The sequence below is a fragment of the Medicago truncatula genome, chromosome 4 (genome assembly GCF_003473485.1).
Source record: "Medicago truncatula cultivar Jemalong A17 chromosome 4, MtrunA17r5.0-ANR, whole genome shotgun sequence".
Lineage (NCBI taxonomy): Eukaryota > Viridiplantae > Streptophyta > Magnoliopsida > Fabales > Fabaceae > Medicago > Medicago truncatula.
In genome coordinates this window covers 51,154,534-51,178,668 of record NC_053045.1, presented here as the reverse complement: position 1 = coordinate 51,178,668, position 24,135 = coordinate 51,154,534, and the positions used below count along the sequence as shown (strand labels likewise).

Genomic DNA, 24,135 nt, shown 5'->3' with positions numbered 1-24,135 from the left:
TGACAAGACATAAAAGAAAATTAAGGTTAATGAAAGATACCCCAATAATATCAATTAAGTAGATACTAGCCAATAAAGGGGGACAAAAATCAAAAACTATAATCTAATTATCAAAAGTAGCTTTAAATTTGGCCAACCGATTGACGCAAGAGTTTTCTTTCTGTAAGGTGTGAACAAGAACAATGTTTTTATAGTCAGCCTTCAACAGAGATATAATGTAATCAACAATCACATCATATGGATGGGTATGCAAAACTTTCTCTTTGATGAATTTTAGCGCGTAGAGAGAATTAGATTTACAAATTATATCTCTATATATATACTCTATCCATATACGCGTGATGTCATATACGCCTTTCTATTTTTATTCAAAGAACACAATTCATATATTTTCTTTGTATAGTACAATTTTTCACTCTTATTACTTAATCTCCGTTGAGCACATATATAGTACAAATTTCCATTATTATACTTAATCTCCGCCAGAGTATGTGTGGGTACATAATACAGGTCCTCTCACCTCTCAACTTAAGTTTCTTTATACATAAGAATAGAGGGATTCAACTTCTAGCAATTTATTGTTTAACGAGTCTGCATTTTTTTTTACAATTCGAATCAATTATGTTGAAAATTGTCTCAAAAATGATGATTGACGGTTGGACAAAAATCATGTCACGATGTGGAGAAATCGGGGCACGATTTTGGTTCAAAATTTGGAGTTTTGATTTGACAAAAATCGGGCCATGATTTTGTGGATAACGTTAGTATTGTATTGTGTACTAACGTGAAAATTGGGGCACAATTTTCAAGATCTAAATATTATATAAGACTTCATTCTTCATGTTTTGAGTACGCTTCAAAAGAGATAAACTTGAGAAATCGAATAAGATAACTTTAGAGCTGAGCGTCTTTGGTGAGGATTCTCTTGAGAAATTCTTTGAGTTGGAAAACATTTATAAACACCTTATTACTTGAAGTTACTTTAATATTAATTAATTCTTCCGTTTTGCTCCACTCATATAAATTTATTGGTATGATTTTTTAGTTCAAATTCACCGCTGATTGTAGAGAAACTTTATTATTAGAGCTAGTAGAGAGAATATATACTAGAGAAACATGATATCATATAATCATTACGTGTCAACTCTTCCCTTGGATTTTTTTTAGGGCAAAATAGCGTTGTTATTTTGGAATATATACTAGAGATTTATTTTTTTATTTTTTTGGTCAAGTAGCCAGTAGCCTAATGGCTAGAGTTCACACAATTTAATTGTGGAGTAGTGGAATGTTCGGGATTCGAACCCAAGCTCCTGCATATAATATGCAATATCCCTACCAACTGAGCTAAGCTCACGGGGATTTATTTTTGGTAAGAATCTATATTAGACATTGATATGACCTGTGAATAATGATCGTATTTGTGCAATAGTTTGTATGATTTTTGTACGACCTATTCTGCATATGGGCCAGTGCAGAAAAGAGAGAGAAGGAGAGCAAATAAATCTTGGGATAACACAAAAATATTTACTTATATTTATAAGTTATTATTTTAGTTACAGTTTTGCTTATCACGACTACAATTCTAGTGATCAAGAGCAAGCAAAGGCTTAGTACTAATCAGCTTTGAAACGGGATTTTATGCTCTTACAAAAAGCTGAAGCATAGATATATCATATGTTATATATAAGCCTGCATTAACTTGAATCTGCAGCTCTGTTTGGCACGTCCGGTTTCCTTGTAAACTCCCACGACGTAAGTGTCAGAATTTCAACTTATCTGGTTAATTAATTAACACCAAGTTTAAAAAATTCAAACGGGTAGAGTGGACATGGTTTGCATTAAGCAGAATCAATTAAGTTTTAAACCAAACCAAACACTTCCCAAACTCTAATATCACCATCAAGACTTCCACTAAACAACGTAACAACCTCATCATCATCTTCACCTCCACCGGAAATTGCCACCAACGACTTTACCGGTTTTTCATGTCCTTCCAACACTCCTCTACAACAATAGCTACTACCTCCCTTCTCCCTCTGCCAAATCCTCACCGTTAGATCAGCTGACCCACTCGCCAACAAATCATCAACGTTGACTAAACAAAGTATTGCCCCACTATGACCCCTCAACTTTTCCTTCAACACGATGTCGTTTTGTTTATCCTGCCACTGACAAATCGTCCCGTCACTCCCACCTGAAAACAACACCGTTCCATCACTGTTCAATGCCAACGCATTAACGGCTGGTTTCTGCTTCCCCACCATACTCACCAACGTGTAGCGTTTCACCTGATCATCCATCATCTTCCAAACCTTGATGCACCCATCAGCTGATGCAGTATAAACAACACCGTCATCAGAAACAACAACAGCGTTAATAGCGTCTTCATGAGCGTTAAAAGACTCCAAACACCAGTTATTACCTGAAGACAAGTCCCAAATCTTGAAAGTTTTATCCCATGAAACTGAGTACATGAGTTTCTCTTTCTTGTTTACTGCTAAACCAGAAACTGTATCATTATGTTGGATCCAAAGGCTCTTCCGGTGACGTCGAACACTGACGTAGTTTTTTGGCACTATGCAGCGTCGCAACCGGTCTTTAACGGTGGGAAGTGAGGAGAGAAGACGGTGTGTTTTTGAAGATGTGATAAGCCAGACACGAACTTTGCAGTCTTGGTGGGCAGTGAAGACTCTTGAACCACTGAAGGTGATGGACTTGACAAAACCTATATTAGAGATAAAGTTTGTTAAAAATAGTTAATTAGTTTGCTCATTCTTTTTCATATGCTTTATTGTATTATTGATTAGTAATTAATAACCTGAAGTGGAGGTTTCGTTGAAGGTGTCAATGAGAGTATGATGAGAGGAGAGATCAAAGACGTTGATGAGGTTGAGAGATGCAGCGTATAGAAGGTTACGGTGGACTGCAAGACATGTGATATGAGGCGTTAGGGTTTTGATGGAAGTGAGATATTGGTAGTTGAGAATGGAAATAGGGTTTTGTTTTTGTTGAAGGTGAAGGAAGGTTGTGATAGTATTAGTGAAGTCATTCTTCATTATGGTGAAGAGAGTGCAAAAAGAGTGATGATCGATGTGAGGCAAATAATGGATGGAGAATGGAGAAGGGAAGGGAGACAAAGGGGAGTAGCTGAGGAAGGGAACATAAGTAGCGGTTGGGCTGGATTCTCGTAAGGGCACGTGGATAATTCAGAAGTTTATACACGTGGCAAGAAGGGAATGCTACGAGGAGAAACATGGTGGGGCACAAAGTGAGTGGAGGGGTCCGTATAAGATTTGTTGGACCGTGAGAATCAGATTGGTCAACGTGTCACTTGTTAATTGATAAAAGTTTATTGAGGTACGACTCAGAGTGCTGGCAAACATCTTTTCAACCATATTGGATTTTACGCAATCAAGAAGAACACACATTTTTGAACATGATTAATGTTCGATCTTAATCTAACGATCTTAAAATATTTAAATTTTAAATTTATATCATGATATAGAATATTCATTTTAAATTTAGATTGTTATATTTTATTCAAACGATCATTAATATTTTAAATGCGTGAATGCATGTAATTCAATGATAGAAGGCCAACCATTTTTCGACACCCTTCTTGTGTGTATTTTAGACATGATGTGTTTATTGAAATAATAGTAAGTCAATATGATTCTACTAAACGATGTGATTCCAAACATGCACTATATTATTAGCTGAAATTTATAATTGTTGAGTGTTATTAGGATCAATAGTGATATCTACCGTGACTCTTCCAACACTTTCTCATTTCATGAAATTTGCTTGGGTCTCGCAAACTTTTATATGGTTTCCACCATTTTATGTGTGACATGTAATTTTCAAAATTCTATTTAATAAAAGAATGAATATAAGAGTGTTAAAATGAGTTGTCAATATTTTACTATTAGTGCTGCCATACTTTTGTATAAGGTTGTTTCATATGTGTGTGAATTCACATTGACATCCAAAACACATATATGTTTTTTGGAAAAAGCTTTATGGTACGACAAAACTAATAACGAGAAACAACGAATTAATAAGTGCCGTAGGATCCTTCATGAAATTGCAAATTATTTTAGCTTTCATGTATTTTGAAATTATAACACCACTACCCCATGATTCGTGTGCCTGTCGTGCTATTGTTTCTCGCACTATGTAGCAATGCTCATGTTTTTTATACACTAATTTATGGCAAAATAGCATATCCTAAGGTGGATTCGAGTTTGAGACTACCAATTATGTTGAAGATATATTACAATTCATTTAATTAATTTTGACTTATATTAAGCATATAAGTAATTTAAATTTTACCTCCAATGAAGTGAACCTGTTAAAAATTTTAAAAAATTTACTCTTGAATGAGATTAAGCATTTAAGTAATTTAAAATTTACGTATAGTGAAGTGAACAAATAATTTCGAATTTGTATCCTCGCTATCATCACCCCTTTCAACTCCCTTCATCATGTATATCTCTCTCCATTCCACTTACTCTCTACATTTTTTCTAAACTATTCTATCACTTCCTATTATCTTACTATGTTTTTCTTGATGTAGATGAAGGATTAAGTGAACGAATCTAATCTCACTAACTTGACCTAGTAGTAACCTTGGATAGAGTACACATGCCACGTACATGCATATACACACATTGCTGTCATCACGTACTGATCGATCAGGAAGAAAAAAAAAAAGCATATATATGGAGTCGCTTGATTATTTGTGATAGGAAACATTTGTTCCAAGATTATAACGATGGAAAAAACATTTAAACAATGTGTAAAAAAAGAGAGCATTTGAGCCATATATATCTCAATTGTTGGATTTAAGTGAGTTCTCACATTACATAAGAATCCATATAAGGTATATCTAATGTCTGAAGTGGTCTTAGAGCATTGATTTGTTATTACTCCTAACGTTCACCTGGGACTTCCGAACAGAGCATTTATTAGCCCTAAAATTTTATCCACATCAGGTATAGATTACCGAATAATTTTGTGTATTTGAATTATTAGCTGATGAATTGTAAAATTGTTTTGTAGAACAATAGAAAAGAACATCAGGAAACATGGCAGAGAATATATTTGTGTCAACGGACATAATGTTTTTATGACTATATCTGCTGACATAATGTTGCAAAAATGCTAAAGTATTACAATACCTCATTTGATGTCTATTCGACTAGGTTCATAGGCCGTCCACTATTATTTCAAATATAAATGGACACGGTAATGATAACGAGCTAAATACTATTCTATTTTAAAAGTGTCAAGATTTGTTCTCTTTTTTACTATTTTACATCAAAATAAATTTTTTATGCGTTGGCCTTTTTTACCACTCATTTACTTTAATTAACCTTTTTCATAGTTTACTAGTATTTCCAAATCTTTCCCTTTCTCATGGATACTATTGCTCCATTTCTCCTCCCGTCGGGAAGCCTCTTTTTACATCATGGTATCGTTTTCATCGAAATCTCACATTATTCCCAACAATCGAACCAAACATGATATACTGCCAAGTAAATTATATCGATTTTTATTAAAGTATAACGACTTTATTTTCTAAAATATTCTCTCCCTATAATACATAAAACCAAAAATTTTAAATATATGGTCCAAAACGAAAGATGAATATTATTCTCAGTAACTTTTTCGTGTATTTGCATGCTTAAAAGAATTGAAGTCTTTGTACCCAAAAAATAATCGAAGTCTCTGAAAAAATTGGTTGACTTTTATTTCTCCCGTTTTATTGGTTTTGCAAGCTTTTCATTTTTTTGGTAGAACGTAATTTTCATTTATTTATATGTTTTCTTTGTATTTATATTTTTGTATTTTGAATGAAGAATGAAAATAGACCAACATGATGAGTGATAGGCCAAAAATTTGTAAAAAATCGCTACAAATTTATTGTGATAAAAGCAAGAGATGCACAAAAAAAAGTTTAAAAAAATTGCGATTTATTTCTTCTAAACATTTAAAGACGTCTATATATATATAATGAGTGTCAAAAGGAAGCTTATTTTCAAAAAAAGAAAATATAAAAGGAAGCTAGCAAGAATTGTACAGTTAGAGTAGAGATCTCAATTTCTAAAAAATTGATGATTTTCTTACTATAGTTTTTTTAGTAAATGATATAAAACCGCACATTTCAAAGTAGTGATATTAATTTATCAATCATATTTAGGCGCTAAAAACTAGAGTAATGTATGTTAAAAATACCATAGAAAGGTTTATGCGAACATAACTAAGTTAGTAGAGACATTACGATATTGTGGTTGTAGTTTGAATTCAAAATTATTCATTTTAAAGGATAAAATTATAGTCACTACTATGTTACTATAACTAAAAAGAGAGCGTAGAACGTTTACTACGAGAATACTTGAGTCAGCAGATTAAAGATGTGTTCATATCTCAAGCTTATTAGTATTTTTTTTTAAGGGAAATGCTAACCGGTGCCCCCGGGGCACTAGTTAAGGGTATGAAAAAGGAAATTATATAGTAATTAATGCATTAAAATTGTGTAATTAATTTATAATAATGTCAAAAACAGTTTTCTTTTATGGTAATAATTCTCTTTTATGGTAAGCTTAACCAGTGCCCGGGGGCACCGGTTAGCAGGACCCTTTTTTTAATTATTATTATTTCCTATGTTTTACATATAATCCATCATTATTATGTTGTAAATAAGATTTTTTTAGTAAATTATATGTTATAAGTTCATGGAGCTTGTTCTCTCAAAAAAAAAGTTCATCGAGCTTGTTAGGTTTATCATGACTTCATAATCCTAGTATTACTATAATTTTTTACAACTGCGAATTGGATCACTCAAAAAATTGTTTCAATTTAAACCACATTTTTTTAAGAACAATTTAAACCACATTTAATTTGATATGATCAGATTGAATTTTTTATTTTATACGTAGATAAAATAATAATATTTATTGAAAAATTACACATATAAGTGAAGCAGGTCAGACTTTTTAATGAATCATGTAAACCAAAACATGTCGCACCGCTGATATTCTACATAATAGCATTATGTATAATAATAACAATCATTTTCTTTCATTAGACATCAATTATTAGGATTCCTACGCAAGGAACACGAGTTTGATGCAAGATACAGTAGAATCCCACCAAAGAAGAATAAACTATATCATAGTATGGTCCTGGAATACTACAAACATATAAATGGAGATCTCAAGAGCATTAAGCAAGGGTGATCAATATATATTTTGAACCTATTATAATCTGTGCCGTAGGGTCAGGCCAAGGATGAAAAGCGTCATTTTTTAGATGAAACTTGAATCCAACGAAATTGTGCTTAGAAGTATTATTTTGGGTTCATAGGATGTAGCACAAACGTTATATATGCATATTTTATTATTCCATCAAATGTTTTTTTTACTTATAAAAAAGTGTATACTTTTTAGGGTTAAATATGTTTTTGGTCCTTATAAAAAAGTCCCTAAAAGTTGAAGGAAAATTTTAGAAAGATTAAAATGAAAAGTTGATATATTTATAGGGACCAAAAATATATTTAACCCTATTTTTAATTAAGGATTATGTACACACATTAGATCAATAAGTTGTTTACTCTTACGGATTAAATATTATTTTGTTATGGTATGTTGCATGCGATTTTGAATTCTATAATTTTATAGTCGGTTTGAATGGGATTATATATTTATATTAGTTTAACCACTAGCATTAAGTATTAATGAGAGAATACTCCTTCCTTCCTTCCTTTTTTTTTTGGAAGGATCTCTCTTCCTTCTTATTGGAGACAATTCACCTTTTAAATTCATTAAATAAATGGAGAATATATCAAGAGCATTAAGTAAGATCAATACTCCCTCCCTCCGCTTTAAAATATAAACAAAATTTACTTTTTAGGTTCATTCATTTAACAATGTATGTGGTCCATATTATGAACCACACATCACTAAAAAATATGGATCACATACATCATTAAATGAATGAACCTAAAAAGTGAATTTTGCTTATATTTTAAAATGAAGGGATTATATATTTTGAACATATTAAAAATTTGTGTCGTAGGGTCGAGCCTATAATGGAAAGTATCATTATTTTTTTTATTAAATAGACGAATGACAACAACAATTGAAAATCACTCATAAGAGGAGGATTTGGAATTTGAAATTCGATCACAACTTTTAGCCTAACAATTTTAATATTTTTACTAGTTGAACTATAACCCATAATGAAAATGTGTCATTAATAAAATGTAGCACAAAGGAGCTAGACAAAACTGAATCCAATGAAATTGCGCTTTGAAGTATTATTTTGTATTCATAGGATGTAGCACAAAGGTTGTGCATATTTAATTATGCTATCAAAGGTATGTTTTTTCTTATAAAAAAGTGTATACTTTTTCATTGATGATCATGTGCGCACATATTAGATCAATGGATTATTTGCTCTTTAACAATAAAATATTAATTTGTTATGTTACATTCGATTTTCAATTTTATAAAATTAGAGTCAGTTTGAATGGGATTATTTTAGTATAAGCACTAGCATCAAGTGTTAATGAGATGAAGCTAATACACAGTTTGATTTTATTTTCTGTTAAATGCATAGCGCAAATACATAAAGTTAGTAAAAAAAAAAACAGAAGAAGCTAATACATATACACTTATATTACACTACAAATACATAATTAAGATGTTTATCAAAACATGGCCTAAGTAAAAGTTTTTGTTAAAAAAAAATTGGTGAAAATTGCACATTTGAGAAACCTTAAAGTTACGCACAGGTAAACTCATTAAACATTTTTCAAAAACAAAATATTTTGCAAGGACTTTTTTCAAAATTAAAGATTTTGCAGGGATTATTTCTCTAATAAATGGGTTCAGTCATCATATGTCACATGTGCAAATCATCACAAAAGTGGAGTCAGAGATCAAAACCAAAATGAGGCATATTTGCAGGACCAAAAACAATTTTTTTTTACAGAAACTAAAACCAAAATGAAGCATATTTACAGGGACCATATTTTAGCCTTAATATTTTGTGTGTGTATGTGTGTGTGAAATTAAGAAATTTAAATATATAATTGAAACAAAGCCTTAATATTTTAATTGATATTTTTGTCAACACATAAAGAATATATACAACATTTAAACTAATCAATAATTTTTGTGAGTCTTTTTTTTGAAAATTGATTGGAGATGAAAAGGCAGATTTTAGATGGCATGTGTAAACGTGATTTTCTTAATGGAGCAGCCACTATGATGAAGAGTCTGTTTAGTTTCTCATGATACATAGAGCATTTAGTGGAGCAATAAATTTAATTGTAGAAATTCACATTAAAACAATCGTTGTCTTCATCAGTACCTATTTGTCTCTTTACCTTTCCATATAGTTTTATCACATTGGAAGACACTAAGTTAACTTTTTAAATGAGTAGCAAAGGTATGTTTGCTCACGTCCTGAGATATTAAGCTGCCTAACTCGTACCGTTTTTGTAACACCCCATTTTTTCAACGTAAAAATTTCATAAACAATTATCAGAGTAATCAATACATAAATGGAATGCTACACTTCTTAAAATCATAAATGAGATAATTAACTAATTATCCTTCCAAAAATTATCAATATATTAATTCAAACTTTGCAACGGATTAAATTCATTAACATAAATAAGTCTTGGCACACAGGTCTCATCAAACATCTCATAAATATTCAGTTGAACAACTTAATCATGAATCAAATACGTAAGGAATAGAAAATAGCCACAAAAGATCTCATCCCGTTACGTATCAGAGCACCTAAAAGACTCAATGAGGGATAACCACTCACGACAGCAAAGCAACAACAACTACTCTCGATCACCTGCAAGTTACTCATACGAAGAGCAACATTTCCAAGTAGAAAGGGTGAGATTTCACAAAACAATAATATTAAACGTATAATTCAACAATTATATTTAACAACATGAAAACATCATAGATAATAATATATCATATATCACTTCATTAATAGTTCATATAAAGAATCACAACTTCAACATCTTAACAATTTAACAACTTTGACTCGACAAATGCGACTTCAACTCGACTATGCAACTTAGACCTCATATATGCATGTGGTACCAATCCAGGGCATCAAGCCCTCAACGTAATAAGTATTAATATACTTCTAGGGCATCAAGTCCTCAACTTAATTGAGCTAAAGCTCCAGGGCATCAAGCCCCCAACGTGGTGAGCAAAGGCTCCAGGGCATCAAGCCCCCAACAATGAATGCTAATGCATGGACACAACAACTCAACCTCTTAGAAACAACCTCTTATATAAATCCAATAATTTGGAACATCTTCTTTCAACTTAGACCGACTCATGCAGCTTAGTTAAATAACAAACAGCAACATAGACAATATGCAAAACAATTCATGATATAACCATATCAAATGCAAGTCATCAATATCTCAAATATTCATATATAATTCAAGTAATGTATATACAATTATATCACATTATAAACAACATCAATTCATATGCATTAGTCTTACTGGAACATCAACAACAAGATAAACAACTTAGTTTTTTACCTCTAGCAACTCACATCAACTCGTGTGACAAAGATCGCATTTAACCTAACAAGCCTCTACTCGCTATGGTGAGTTCAGGTGTAACTCCCAAAAATCAATTCTTAAACTATTCCATGTTCAATCTCAATCTAAAATCTTTCCTAATCATTATTACACATGTTCAGGCACTCAAAAACATCTAAGGTTTAACTTAAGGGTCAAAACTACGAAATCATGCTGACTCTCTGGTCACACTCGCTAGGCGAGTGAATCTGCTCGCTATGGCGAGCTGCAAGGTGCAACTCGCGAGGCGGGTAAAAGTTGCTCGCGAGGCGAACGATGAATGTAAGCTCAGGCAGAAGTGCAGTTTTCACGAAAATTCACCTATTCACATGGTTTTAAGCCTAACATTGATTCATGTAATCATATTATGACTTATCTAAGATCTGTAAACAAATTCTACATCAATCTAACAACTTTTCATCCATTAATCCTCAATTTCTCTTATTAACCCTAATTTTCCAACTTCTCTAATTCAATCCTACACTTGCTAAATACAATCATATGAGTTATATAGAATAATAGAATTGAATGCTAGTCTCACCCTTACCTTAGAATATGAAAATCGCAGCTCTTTGGTCTCTTTCTCTTCTCTTGGCTTTTTCTCCCTTTTTTCCAAAAACTGATCGTACGTACTGTTTTTCTAAACTAGGTCTCTCCTATTTATATATCCTCTATCTATTTTATCTTATTTCTCTTTCTCCCCCAAAACTCTCTAAAATCTCAAAACAACCCCTCAACTCAATATTTATTTTATTTTCAAATCTTATTTTACTAAACAATAAAATAAGTCACAACTCCTCATAAAATCACCTTAAATCACACATATCATATAAATATAATATAAACTCATCTTAATAAATTCTAGACTCAATTAAATAATTAAATAATTCAAAGAGGGCGTTACAGTTTTCGTTTAGATCTAAACCATTGAAGTTTCCTTTATTTCCATTGTGCTTATCCCATCTATCTGACTGCATCAAAATGAACTCCAACAAGAGGCACAAGGTTAACAATGGGCATAACCCTTTGTCTGACATAACAAACGGTATCACTTGCTAACTATTATTAATTGTAATTCTTTTAGTTTCATGAATCCTCTGATTAACATTACATTTCAGGTGGTGTTGCGTTTCGGAAGCTCATGCCTGCAAAACCTGGGAAACACATTCTAAAACATAAAGGAGGTGGTTTATATGGTAAGGAAAATTCAGAACAACTAAAAGAAAACAATGTATCAACGGAATATGTCTCTGAACGTGGGAAAGAGAATGAAGTTCCTCATAATACGCAAGGTAAGCTAAAACATCAGTGGGTTGCATATTGTGTGTAATTTTTCACAGTTATATGTTTTCGAGTCAGATTTCTAATTGTAATTATTTCTATCTATTTTTGTGTAATAAAAGTTGGAGAACTTCGTGATAGACGTGTTTCCATTCAAGAGATGGACCTTGATACGGAGTGCAATGAGAATGGGGAAGTTTCAGAGATACCTGAGAATGCATCTGGTAATATATATAAGATTTAAAAATTATATCAAACTATGAATACATTTTATTTCGTGACAAAATATATGCACCAGTTATATCCAGACTGTGATAGGAATATCAATTATGTAATTTCAGACGTAGAAGACAATATACCAGCAACTGTGGATAATGGATTAAGTGCTAACATGGATGAAGATTTCGAAACAAAGTGCTATCAGAACAATGAAAGGGGTGATGTTCCCTTTCATGAGTTAGGTATGCGTATTATAATCACTTTTCATTGCGTATTATTACTACTGACCAAGACTTTGTTGAATTGAACATGATTTAACTTTCTATGCACTTGACTTATTGACAGATAATGACGAAGAGGAAGATGTGACGGATGGTGCAAATGACACAGGTTAGCAGAAATTTAATATCAACCAAAAGACTAAACACCAATGTCGTGCAGCAAGCTAATATGCTAATATCAAGCTTCAGTTATGTAAAGGCATGTTGGAAAATATTGTGATTTACTTGCAGATTACTATAGCGTTGGAGAGCTGCGTTTTATCTGTCCATGGTGTGGTGCAATTATGTGGTACGAGGAAAGGGTATCAAAACACACTGATACATCGAATCCAGAATTTTCATTGTGTTGTATGCAAGGAATAATAGAAATAGCACCATTCAAACGTCTTCCTTGAAGATTGTACGATTTATACCACAATAACGACAAGAAAAGCAAAATATTTATGGAGAATATAAGGTCGTTCAATAGCATGTTCGCTTTTACATCTATGGGAGCCAATATTGACAGCACCAACAACAATGGTAATGCACCACCTGTTTTCGTTTTGAATGGAGAGAATTACCACCAAATCGGGAGCCTACTGCCCAAACATGGTGATCATCCGAGGTTCACTCAGTTGTATATCTATGATACGGACAACGAGCTTTCCAACTGTATGCTATCAGTCAGGTACATATCATATTATATATAGTTATGTCATTACTAAATTGTGCAGCAGGTTCCACAATGATGTACCTTAACGTATATTGGCTATGATGTATTTAATATTGTGTAATTGAATGTGCAGAATGGAAGATGACAAGAAATCGATTAAGAAAACTATCATCAAAGAGCTACGACATATCTTATACAACTCGAATTCGTTTGTAAAGTCATATAGGATGGTCAGGGACACATTATTAGAAGACAATGCTCCTCAAATTAAATTATGAATTCTGGGAAAGAGGGGTTATGATGGTAGGCGTTACAACTTGCCTACAGCTTCAGAAGTTGCAGCATTGGTCGTAGGTGATTATGACGCCGCAGATTTCGAAAGGGATGTAGTTGTTGAGGAGAGGTCAGGTCTTCATAAGCGTATTTATGTTTTTTAAATGTCTTATTTGCCATTGCAATACCCTTTAATTTTTTCAAGAGGATAAGATGGGTTTCGAAGAGGCATCAGGTTTACAGACAAACCTAAAACGAAACCTATTAAGTGAGTATTTGTTTCGATGAAAGAGTGGTTTGCTTACAAGATTCAACACAGAGATATATACCAATCACATTTATTATATGTCAGGCGTTTGTTCCAACAATTTTTAGTCGATGCATTCAGAATGATAGATTCATGGCGATTGATGTGGTATCGAAATCATCAAAAAGAGGTGAGAGCTGATTTGTACAAGAGACTCACAGAAGCTGTTCTTAGAGGTGAGACCAGTCCAGCCAGTGCAGGAAAGCGAGTGGTATTGCCGTCAAAATTGTTCGGGGTGGCACGTTACATGATACATAATTATCAAGATGCCATGGCAATATGTGGTTAGGTTGGTTACCCTGATTTGTTCATCACTTTTACGTGCAACCATAAATGGCCAGAGTTAGTTGACTTTCTTAAGAAACATAATCTTAAACTGGAAGATCGACCTAATTTGGTCAGTTGTCTTTTCAAAATAAAGTTGGATCATCTCATAAAGTATATTAAAAAGGGGAAGATTTTTGGGAAGGTTAAAGCAGATATATTGTGCTTATTTTTTGTGAATTATTATTAAATTTAGTTATATATATATATATATATATATTTGTTGTTGTATGTTTGTTCACTTACTAGGCATATTTATGTGCAGTAATATATACCATTGAGTTTCAGAAGCGCGGCCTACCACATGCTCACATATTAGTTTTCTTGCGACCTGAGTCCCGATGCAAGCATCCTAATCAGATCGACAAGATTATATCTGCAGAAATTCCATACAAAAATCGTGACCCAAGGTTGTACGACATTGTTGCATCCCTCATGATACATGGTCCTTGCGGTCCACAAAACACTAAATCACCATGCATGCTTAATAAAAAATGCACCAAACATTTTCCAAAAAAATACATTCAGTACCGTTATTGATTCTGATGGTTACCCAGTTTACCGAAGGAGAAACAACGGTGATTTTATCCAAAATGGGGAGTCATTTGTTGACAACAGATATGTAGTGCCTTATAACCGTCTTTTACTCCTGAAGTATAATGCCCACATAAATGTTGAATGGTGCAATCAGTCTAGGTCAATTAAATATTTGTTTAAGTACGTAAACAAGGGTCATTTCATATTAATTATAGAGAGCCTTCCGTTGAGCGCCTTAGTTTCCATCTTGAAGGCGAAGAGCCTGTTGTTTTCGAAGACCATGAAAATCTTGAAGATGTCATACAGAAACCCCATATTCGTGACACTAAATTCTTGGCATGGTTTGAGGCAAACATAAAGTATACTGAAGCCAAGGATTTGACCTATGGTGAGTTTTCGATGAAATTTGTTCGGAAGGCTTCAGAGCGTAGATGGTCCCTCCAGGAATTTCAGTTGGACGAATACATTTTTTCCCTCCAGGAAGTGGCGAAATTTTTTATCTCCGACTTTTACTTAACTTTGTGAAGGGTCCATCTTGCTATAATGACATTTACACGGTCAGTGGAAAAAAGTATAACACATTTAAGGATGCATGTTTTGCATTAGACTTAATAGATGATGATAAAGAGTTTATAAACGCAATTAACCAAGCTTCTATTTGGGGAACTGTCAGTTACATGCGCAGTTTATTTGTCCAATTGTTGGTATCAAACCAATTTTCTCAACCAGAGGTCGTCTGGAACAAGACATGGCAGAATGTGAGTGATGATATGCTACATCGACAGAGAAGGGCAATGCGTGTTCCAGGTAGTTATGTTTCAAGCAATTTTTAGCTTTGATGATTAGATTAACATTCTGTAATACTCCTAATTTGTTTGTGTTTGTTTTTATCATGTTATAGTGCATTATAACGTTTGATGAATGCCAATATAGATTTAGCCAATATTTTTGTTTATTCATCCTGTGTAAGATACCATACTTTTTGGCAATTTATGTTTTGATACATATACATTTGATCCACTGTGCTGTATATAATAAACACAATTGTTCAACAAAATGCACGTTCTATTTTTTACTTATTCTTTAATTTTTGCGTCCAGATTTGGTGTTGGATGATGATCAACTTAAAAGTTACACACTAGCTGAAATAGAAAGATTGTTGCACAGCCATGGAAAGAGTTTGAAAGAAGACTACCCAACCATGCCTCGGACGGACATATCCCTTATACATGAGTCCTGCAACAGGTTGATATATGATGAGATGAACTACAACCAGAATATGCTGGAGATTGAACATAATCAACTAATGTCTACTATGACGACGGAACAAAGAGGTGTGTATGACAAAATTATTTCCCGAGTAGATGCTAACCTTCCTGATATTTTCTTTCTTTACAGTTACGGTGGGACATGCAAGACATTTATTTGGAGAGCATTGTCTTCTGCAATACGCTCTAGGAAGGAAATCGTATTAACGGTTGCGTCTAGCGGAATCGCTGCCTTGCTTATACCTGGTGGAAGAACGACACATTCAAGGTTTGGTATTCCTATAATTGTCAATGAAATATCAACATGTGGGATACATCCAAAAAGCCCATTAGCTGAGTTGGTTTGTAAGGCAAAACTTATTATATAGGATGAAACACCTGTGATGCATAAACACTATTTTGAGGCGCTGGACCGTAGTTTGAGAGAAATTCTTCGTGTCCATAATAACGGCCGGACATATATCCCTTTTGGAGGGAAGGTTGTGGTACTTGGTGGCGATTTCCGTCAAGTACTCCCAGTCATGCCTAAAGCAAATAGACAAGAGGTTGTAAATGCAAGCATCAACTCTTCATATTTATGGCAGTTCTGCGAGGTATTAACATTGTCAAATAACATGCGCCTTTTACATGGTTCTTCAAGTTCTGATATTAACGAAAGAAAGTAGTTTAGTGAATGGGTGTTGGGTATCGGAGGTGGTACTGTTGGTGTTGCCAATGATGAAGATATTAATATAGAAATTCCAGAGGACCTTTTTATTCGAAGCTCAGGTGATCATATCGCTGCTATTGTTAATGAGATTTATCCATCACTTCTAGATGAAATGCACGATCCATCTTTTTTCCAAGATAGAGCCATATTAACTCCAAAAAATTCCACTGTTGAAGAAATTAATGAGTATGTTATGTCTTTGATTCCTGGGGAGGAAAAAACTTATCTGAGTTGTGATTCTCCACTTTCAACCAATTCATCAGCAACTAGGCCCGATGACATTCACACACCTAAATTTTTAAACACAATAACTGCATCTAGCATTCCAAATCATAAAATTAAGTTGAAAGTTGGAGTCCCTATTATGTTGTTAAGGAATTTAGACCCGATGGCAGGCCTATGCAATGGAACGCGTTTGATAGTTACTAAGATGGGCAGATACGTGCTTGAGGCCAAGGTTATTACAGGAAGTAATATTGGGGATATAGTATACATGCCTAGATTGTCATTGACACCTTCTGATACAAGGATTCCATTCAAGTTTCAACACAAGCAATTCCCAATTTCAGTTTCGTTCGCTATGACTATAAACAAGAGCCAATGACAGTATTTACAATTCCCAAATAGTAGCATTAGAGGACTGTCAGGTTTGTGTTTATATCATATTCAACATAATACAGATTTTGAATATCTCTAACATAAAGTTAAGCTGATTTTTTTGTACTGAATCTGATCCAACTTTCCAGGTTACATTTTGCATTATTACCATACATTAATAGCAGCTACATTCTGTTGCTGGTTTGAAAATGAAGTCATCCCACCTGGTATGTTTACATAGATTAACCAAGTTTCCTATGTTGAACTATTTGCGTCTGAAGCTATACTAGCACATATATCTTGAATGTCAAACGCGAATTATTTGTTTCAGGTTGTTGCACAGCGAACCTCTCATTTGTCTGGTGCACTTTTGCTGGCAGCATCAACTATCTACTGCATCTTTTTTCCTTTTTCTGGAGTGAACCTTTTTTGGGTCAATAGAATCAACTCTTTTTATCATTATGTGAAATGTGTAGTAGTTTCTGATACATTTGAAGTTTCCTATTTTATTCAACTAAAATTGTATGAATATTTAAGCTTCTTGAGGCATATTAAACTTATCTACATCAACATTGACAGACAATTTGATCAATTTTATGTGTGTATTGTAGTTTTTTGGCTGATGCTATTACACTTCTAAACAGACTCCATAAATTATATAACCATTCTATTATATTATAGGCGTCCAACGTTCCTTACCACATAAATTATAGATATTTTATGAACAATTTCATATGTTTTAACATTTTATGACTAGTGCGGTAGCACAGATGGACGATCTAGTAAAGTTAGTAAAAAAAAAAACAGAAGAAGCTAATACATACTACACTTATATTACACTACAAATACATAATTAAGATGTTTATCAAAACATGGCCTAAGTAAAAGTTTTTGTTAAAAAAAAAATTGGTGAAAATTGCACATTCGAGAAACCTTAAAGTTACGCAGAAGCACATTCTAAAAAAATTAATGCCAAATACAAATAACTATTTATGTGTTTGAAATAACGTATTTCTTGGCCATCGCTTATAACCCTTCTCGTTTTTGGTCTTGGATTTGAAAATTATAGCTTCCGAAGAAAATTAAATTTCTTAATTGGTTGTCTGTACCTACGCTATCCCTGCTTAATCATAGTATTTTGCTCAGGCAACTATTTGTTATAGATGTGGCTTAGAGGAGGAGACTTTTTTTCATTGTGTGATTGTAATCTTTCTCTAAGCATATGGCACCACTTCAGTTTTGACGACCAAAACTTCTTCTCTAACATTGTTGTGCATGATTGGCTTAAGGTTGGATGCACGGGCACCAACTCTTATTTCTTGTTCGCTGCCACGCTTTGGTGGGCATGGAGAAATAGGAACTCCAGTTTTTAATCTACAAGGGACTCTTGCTAGCCAAAGATTTGGAAATCACCAATCTAGTTTGCTACCCTGTTTCTCTTCACTGCATTAACCTCGTTAAAGGTCCCTTCTTCAAATTCTATGTTTATGATGTTTTGATTCAAGACATCAAGGAGCTGATTAAGCAGAGCTCTGTCACAGTTTACGACCACATATTGTTAAAAACAAAATTAATTTTATTTGCTTTCAACCACCAATAAGATTATAGCTTAATTTTGTCTGGAAGATATTGTAGCGAACCTCTTTTTCACGAAAGACCGCATTTTCGCACCAAATCACCCATACAGTTATTAACTAAATGAGTTGAAAAGTAGCGCGAATGTTTTTTGAGAACCCACCTAAATATTCAAATTGATGAAAGTGTTCTACAACATGAGCAGGGTGTACCGTATTAAAACCAAGCCAATTAGAGATACCAAGCCAGATTATTCGGAAAAATTTGCAAGAGAGAAAGAGATGATCAATATCCTCCGTTTGATTTGTTAAACAATATATAATGGACAGAACAACACAATACAAGGAAGAGCAACACATGATAAACTTTTATGGTATTGAATAATTTTTTGTCTTATACGATATTTAGTGGACAATAAGTTATTTTTGTATTTAGATAACTTGCATTTGGGACAAAAACTTGTGTCGTGGTTTAGTGAGACACAAAAAATTATGTTTTTGTCTTGTCCCTTGCCTTCAGTTTGTCATATTTCAAAAACAATTTTACAAATCAAACACTGTACAACTAAAATTGTTATGTCTTATCTTTCATTTTTTTAGCAGATCAAATGCAACATATACAAAAGAAATATTATAAAATTTGAAGTTTATAACAACTACATCAAATGTTATCTATCTTTACAATATTATAAAACCTATCTGTTTGATAAAATCTGATAACAAATTTGAGAATTATTTGAAATAATATTAACGTCATAAGTAAATTATAGACATTTGCTAGAAAAAAAACTAAACTATATTTCCTTGGATTTTATTTTAAAGATGATTGATTTTACAATTTTAAAGAGTTAACAAGATATTATTTTTCGTCAAAGAAAATAAATATAAATCAAATAAACTATTAAATTAGTCTTTAATTTTGTAGAACGTTCTCAAATATTTTTATGCGATTATAAACATTTCAAAAATGTCAATAACACTATTAAATTATTAAGTTGATCTCTATATTTCAGCCATTTACCATCGATTTAATTTTAATATTTAACGACTTTTTATCAATTTAATCTTTATATTTATTATTAAATTTGGTCCCTCGCTAATAAAATTTGACAGAATAAATGGCTTTTTTCTTTAAATATTCATGGTAAAAATGATCTATTTATTTGTATGTGGGACCTATTTACCGGTCTGTCTAGTCGCCACCTGAAAATCATTCGAATCATCAGAACCCTAATTCAATTAAGTTAGTGGATCAATTCTGAAACCAAACACAACAACAATAATGGTGAAAACTGGAAGACCGAAAGAACAAGTAGCGATTGATGCAATCAATTATGCTATGAAAGCTCTCAAGAAACGCCATCTTCTCGAAGAAGGCGCTCATGCTCCTGCTTTTCTCGCACTTTCTAGACCCATCGTTTCTCAGGTACGTACCCTTTCATTAACAATTTTCATCTTTTTTTTAGGGATTTTTATCATGGGTTCCAATAGAATGCTTAATAGTCAATAGTTTTGAACTTTTGTAACGCTGACATTTCTGATTGAATGTGTGTCTGTGTCTGACACGTGTTGGTGGTCTCCAACACGACTTTTGTGATCGCATTGAATTATGTCATTTTCTCAAATTATTATCAGTGTCTGTGTGTCTGTGTTTCATAAGTTGTGTACAATTTTACCTATTCTTAACCATACAAAGTTATTGGCTTTTGATGATGTCATGTTTCAGAATGTTGCTTGATATTGGAGTTAAATTGGTTGCTTGGATAGTTGTTTATGTGTTACAATTGGATTTTTGTTTTGTTGATTAAAGTGTTGTATTTATGTTGTTGAAGGGTTTTGAGTGGAAAGAGAAAGCAGAGAATTTGGAAGTGGAACTTCAGCAATGCTATAAAGCTCAATCTCGGTTATCCGAGCAACTTGTTGTGGAAGTAGCTGAGTCTAGAGTTTCAAAAGCTTCGCTTCAAGAGAAAGAAAATGTGATTTCTGATATGCAGAAGGAGTTGACAGAATTGAGGTTGCTTGATGTTTCTTCTGTGTTGTAACCAATGTTGTTAAATAGCAGCTATAGCACTGCTCTACCATAGCAGAATTTGGAAAAACCGCTATAGTTCCAAGAAACTCTATTTAGTAAAAAATGTTGTCCAACAGCGGCTATAGTGGTGCTATAGGCTATAGCACTATTGTGTATCGGAATTTTAAAAATCCACTATTTTCTGTTATTCTCGATTGACAACATCGGTTGTAACAGCCACCAACATTTTTTTAGTTTGTGATAAATGAACTTTTTTCACTTAAATTAATGTTGCAAAATGCAGGGATGAGTGCTCTCAATTAAAGACGGATTTGGAACAAAAGATTAATGAAGTAGAATTAGTTATCAGCGAGAATTCAGAACTGAAAGCACAACTGGAGCAGATGACTACTAAAGCTAATGAAGCTGAAGCTGAAAATAAGATGTTGATTGACCGCTTGATGTTAGAAAAGATGAAGGATGCTGAACGCCTAAATGAGGTATAATACAATCTCATATTCTCGGTCAGCATACAACTTTTGGAACTAGATATTAGTTTTTGTATACATTCTCCGTGTGAATGGATTTGGCTTTGGCAAGTTGTGCAATCTTGATGGAAATACTCTTAGAGCCTGTTTAATTGAACTTTTTTATCAGTACTTAAAGGAGAAGAAAGTTGAAATGAATTTGCAATGGTTATTTGTCTTGTCATAGATAGTTGTTTGACTGTAGGTAGAAATTAGTTTTTGTACCTCAATTTTTTCAGAAGGTTCTTTATCTTATTTGAGAAGCTCCTACAAGCTTGAAGCTTAGTTTGCCGGCCACTGGCAAGTGTCATTTACCTGCTCAGCAATTTCACACCAACATTGGATTTGATGTACTTCTAATTTTTTTATATTTTGAAATTTGAATCCTACTAGTTAGTAGTTTTTCTATTCAAAACCCATGGTGGCTGGTGCATAATATTTGGATCACTGTGATAGTTACATTAGTAGTTTATATTTCTTACATGTAGAGTCCTAACGAGACTGTGTTGTGAACAAATTCTTGTTCCATTTAATATTACTAGTTAGTACTTTTTCTATTCAAAACTCATAGTGCATAATATATTTGAATCACTGTGAGTTACATTAGTACATTATATTTCTTACATGTAGATTCCTCACTAGACTGTGATGTGAACAAGTTCTAGTTGCATATAATTGTAAATATCAACTTATGTTGCCAATTCAACTAATAATACATTTCCCATCTCTTTAGGCAAATGCACTATATGAAGACATGGTTCAGCGGCTAAGGGCTAGTGGTCTAGAACAACTTGCAAGGGAACAAGTAGATGGAATTGTTCGTCGAAGTGAAGAAGGTGCTGAATTCTTTTCAGAGTCAAACATCCCTTCCAATTGCAAATACAGGCTAAATGCACATGAAGGAGGTTGTGCTTCCTTATTGTTCGAGTACAATTCTAGTAGATTGATTACTGGGGGACAGGATCGTTCAGTTAAAGTGTGGGATACAAATACAGGATCGTTAAGTTCAAGTCTTACTGGCTGCCTTGGCTCAGTATTGGATCTCACTATCACCAATGATAATCGATCTGTTATTGCTGCAAGCAGCTCAAACAACTTGTATGTGTGGGATCTTAGCTCAGGTCGAGTCCGTCATACCCTTACTGGACACACGGATAAAGTTTGTGCGGTTGATGTTAGCAAGGTTTCGAGTCGTCTTGTTGTCAGTGCAGCTTACGACCGTACTATAAAAGTTTGGGACTTGATGAAAGGTTACTGCACAAACACAATCATGTTTCCCAGCAACTGCAATGCTCTTTGCTTCAGCACAGATGGACAGACCATATTTTCTGGACATGTCGATGGTAATCTTCGGTTATGGGACATTCAGAGTGGAAGGCTGCTAAGTGAGGTTGCTGCACATTCACACGCCGTCACGTCAATATCCCTTTCTCGAAATGGAAATATTGCATTGACCAGTGGAAGGGATAATTTGCACAATTTGTTTGATGTGCGATCTCTGGAAGTTTGTGGCACATTACGAGCCACAGTTAACAGAGTGGCTTCTAATTGGAGTCGCTCGTGTATCAGTCCAGACAACAATCATGTTGCCGCTGGGTCTGCTGATGGATCTGTCCATATATGGTCAATATCTAAAGGTGAAATAATCAGTACTCTGAAGGAGCATACTTCTTCTGTTCTCTGTTGTAGTTGGAGTGGAATGGGAAAACCCCTAGCTTCAGCTGACAGGAATGGAATTGTTTCCATCTGGTCATAATGGCTGTGGTAAAGATCAACGTTACAGTTTTAAGAAAATCTAACAGGTACGGGATTGTTTCCATCTGGTCACAGTGACGGTGTGGTAAAAAAGCTCTATTTTACAGTTTTTAAATTGGCTGGCTGAAATCTTTATTAAGCTGTTCCTTGTTTAGACAGGACACCATTGAAATTTTTGAATGATGTATATATCAATTTTTTAGCTAAGTACTTTCCTTTAGACCCAGTCTTGCTTAATATCTAAAGGGAAGCATGAATAGCACTAGTGTGCAATGAAGCTATATTGTAGTAAAGATATTGAATTGGCAAAATTTATCTAACCGTGTCATTGGCAGGTGGTAATTAACCTAGGAACAGCGGCCAAACTAATATTAATAAATCACCAGGTCCTGTTGCCCATTATTATTACAAGTTGTCACACAGTTATTCAAAAAATAAAATGTAACTACGTATAGCTAGTTTCATTCATGTACACCAGTACACTCATCGGATGACATTTTGTTAACCTGTAACCTCTTGCATACACTGCGAGTATCTGTAGGGAACCTAAACATTGTCACGGGGAGATATACAGGAAGTTGGAAATTAATACTCACAAAAGTATAGAGTCCACAGTTAATTCATAAAGTGATTTTATTTTAGTTTATGTTAGACTTCTTATTTTGGAGAACAATATAAGAGGAGATGGCATAAATTATTCAACAGTTATGTCCATTTTATTTTTTATGTCAGTAATGTTTATTTTTAAGAATAAACAGAGAAAGGAAAGGGAAAAATGATTGTGGGATAGTTGTTGAGTGATCATGGGAAGGAGAGACCAAGCTCTATTAGAAGGGAGAAGTCAAGACTCTCAAATTTCTTGGATAGGAATTGCCTTGCAAGAGTAAAAGTCAGTTGTAACTTCCCTTCCCGTTTTCCTTTGTTTTAATGTTTCATTCACTACTCTGTTTTTTGATAGTATTATTCCTTCTAATTATTCAGTAAATGAATAATTACTCAATGATAGTATTAATTCTGTTGTTATACCAGTTCTAACAACTTATCATTAAGTATGATGGATGAAATGAAGATAGAGATGAAGATGGATTTATTTATTTCATTTGAATCATTATCTTAGCATAGAAATCTGTAACTGAAGTCTAGGCCGCTTACAAGAGTTATGGTAAGTGAGTCGAACAAATGGG

At 33.5% G+C, this 24,135-nt stretch overlaps 3 protein-coding genes across 4 annotated transcripts; 2 read left to right on the top strand and 1 right to left on the bottom strand.

Annotated features, from left to right (window-relative positions):
• Window positions 1-1,504: 1,504 nt before the first annotated feature.
• Window positions 1,505-3,160, bottom strand: LOC25493679 (protein JINGUBANG). 2 transcript variants are annotated; one of them, XM_024781597.2, is made up of 3 exons: window positions 2,819-3,160; window positions 2,423-2,725; window positions 1,505-2,329 (listed from the first exon to the last, which is right to left on the bottom strand). In XM_024781597.2, the coding sequence occupies exons 1-3, from the start codon at window positions 3,054-3,056 to the stop codon at window positions 1,860-1,862; spliced, it is 1,011 nt and encodes a 336-aa protein (XP_024637365.1). In that variant the 5' UTR covers window positions 3,057-3,160; the 3' UTR covers window positions 1,505-1,859. The 2 variants fall into 2 exon arrangements, with proteins under 2 accessions (XP_024637365.1, XP_013457708.1); XM_013602254.3 differs by having other exon boundaries at window positions 1,505-2,725; window positions 2,819-3,159.
• Window positions 3,161-12,902: 9,742 nt separating this feature from the next.
• Window positions 12,903-17,091, top strand: LOC112420934 (uncharacterized). The gene is made up of 7 exons (XM_039832801.1): window positions 12,903-13,084; window positions 13,203-13,277; window positions 13,362-13,472; window positions 14,726-14,898; window positions 15,117-15,317; window positions 15,611-16,119; window positions 16,444-17,091. Exons 1-7 carry the CDS (start codon window positions 12,903-12,905, stop codon window positions 17,089-17,091), a joined length of 1,899 nt encoding a protein of 632 aa, XP_039688735.1.
• Window positions 17,092-19,832: 2,741 nt separating this feature from the next.
• Window positions 19,833-23,301, top strand: LOC25493677 (autophagy-related protein 16). Its single transcript, XM_013602252.3, has 4 exons — window positions 19,833-20,084; window positions 20,491-20,672; window positions 20,974-21,169; window positions 21,930-23,301. The coding sequence occupies exons 1-4, from the start codon at window positions 19,941-19,943 to the stop codon at window positions 22,950-22,952; spliced, it is 1,545 nt and encodes a 514-aa protein (XP_013457706.2). The 5' UTR covers window positions 19,833-19,940; the 3' UTR covers window positions 22,953-23,301.
• Window positions 23,302-24,135: the final 834 nt, after the last annotated feature.

Excerpts from the sequence above, each read along its gene's own strand:
- LOC25493679 (XM_013602254.3), bottom strand. The coding sequence starts at position 3,056 with ATGAAGAATGACTTCACTAATACTATCACAACCTTCCTTCACCTTCAA. Across the intron at positions 2,726-2,818 it reads CAACGAAACCTCCACTTCAG|GTTTTGTCAAGTCCATCACC; the intron begins GTTATTAATTAC and ends TCTCTAATATAG.
- LOC112420934 (XM_039832801.1), top strand. The coding sequence starts at position 12,903 with ATGGGAGCCAATATTGACAGCACCAACAACAATGGTAATGCACCACCT. Across the intron at positions 14,899-15,116 it reads AGCCAAGGATTTGACCTATG|ACTTAATAGATGATGATAAA; the intron begins GTGAGTTTTCGA and ends GTTTTGCATTAG. Across the intron at positions 16,120-16,443 it reads AAAGCCCATTAGCTGAGTTG|TTTAGTGAATGGGTGTTGGG; the intron begins GTTTGTAAGGCA and ends GAAAGAAAGTAG.
- LOC25493677 (XM_013602252.3), top strand. The coding sequence starts at position 19,941 with ATGGTGAAAACTGGAAGACCGAAAGAACAAGTAGCGATTGATGCAATC. Across the intron at positions 20,673-20,973 it reads AAGGAGTTGACAGAATTGAG|GGATGAGTGCTCTCAATTAA; the intron begins GTTGCTTGATGT and ends TGCAAAATGCAG. Across the intron at positions 21,170-21,929 it reads ATGCTGAACGCCTAAATGAG|GCAAATGCACTATATGAAGA; the intron begins GTATAATACAAT and ends CCATCTCTTTAG.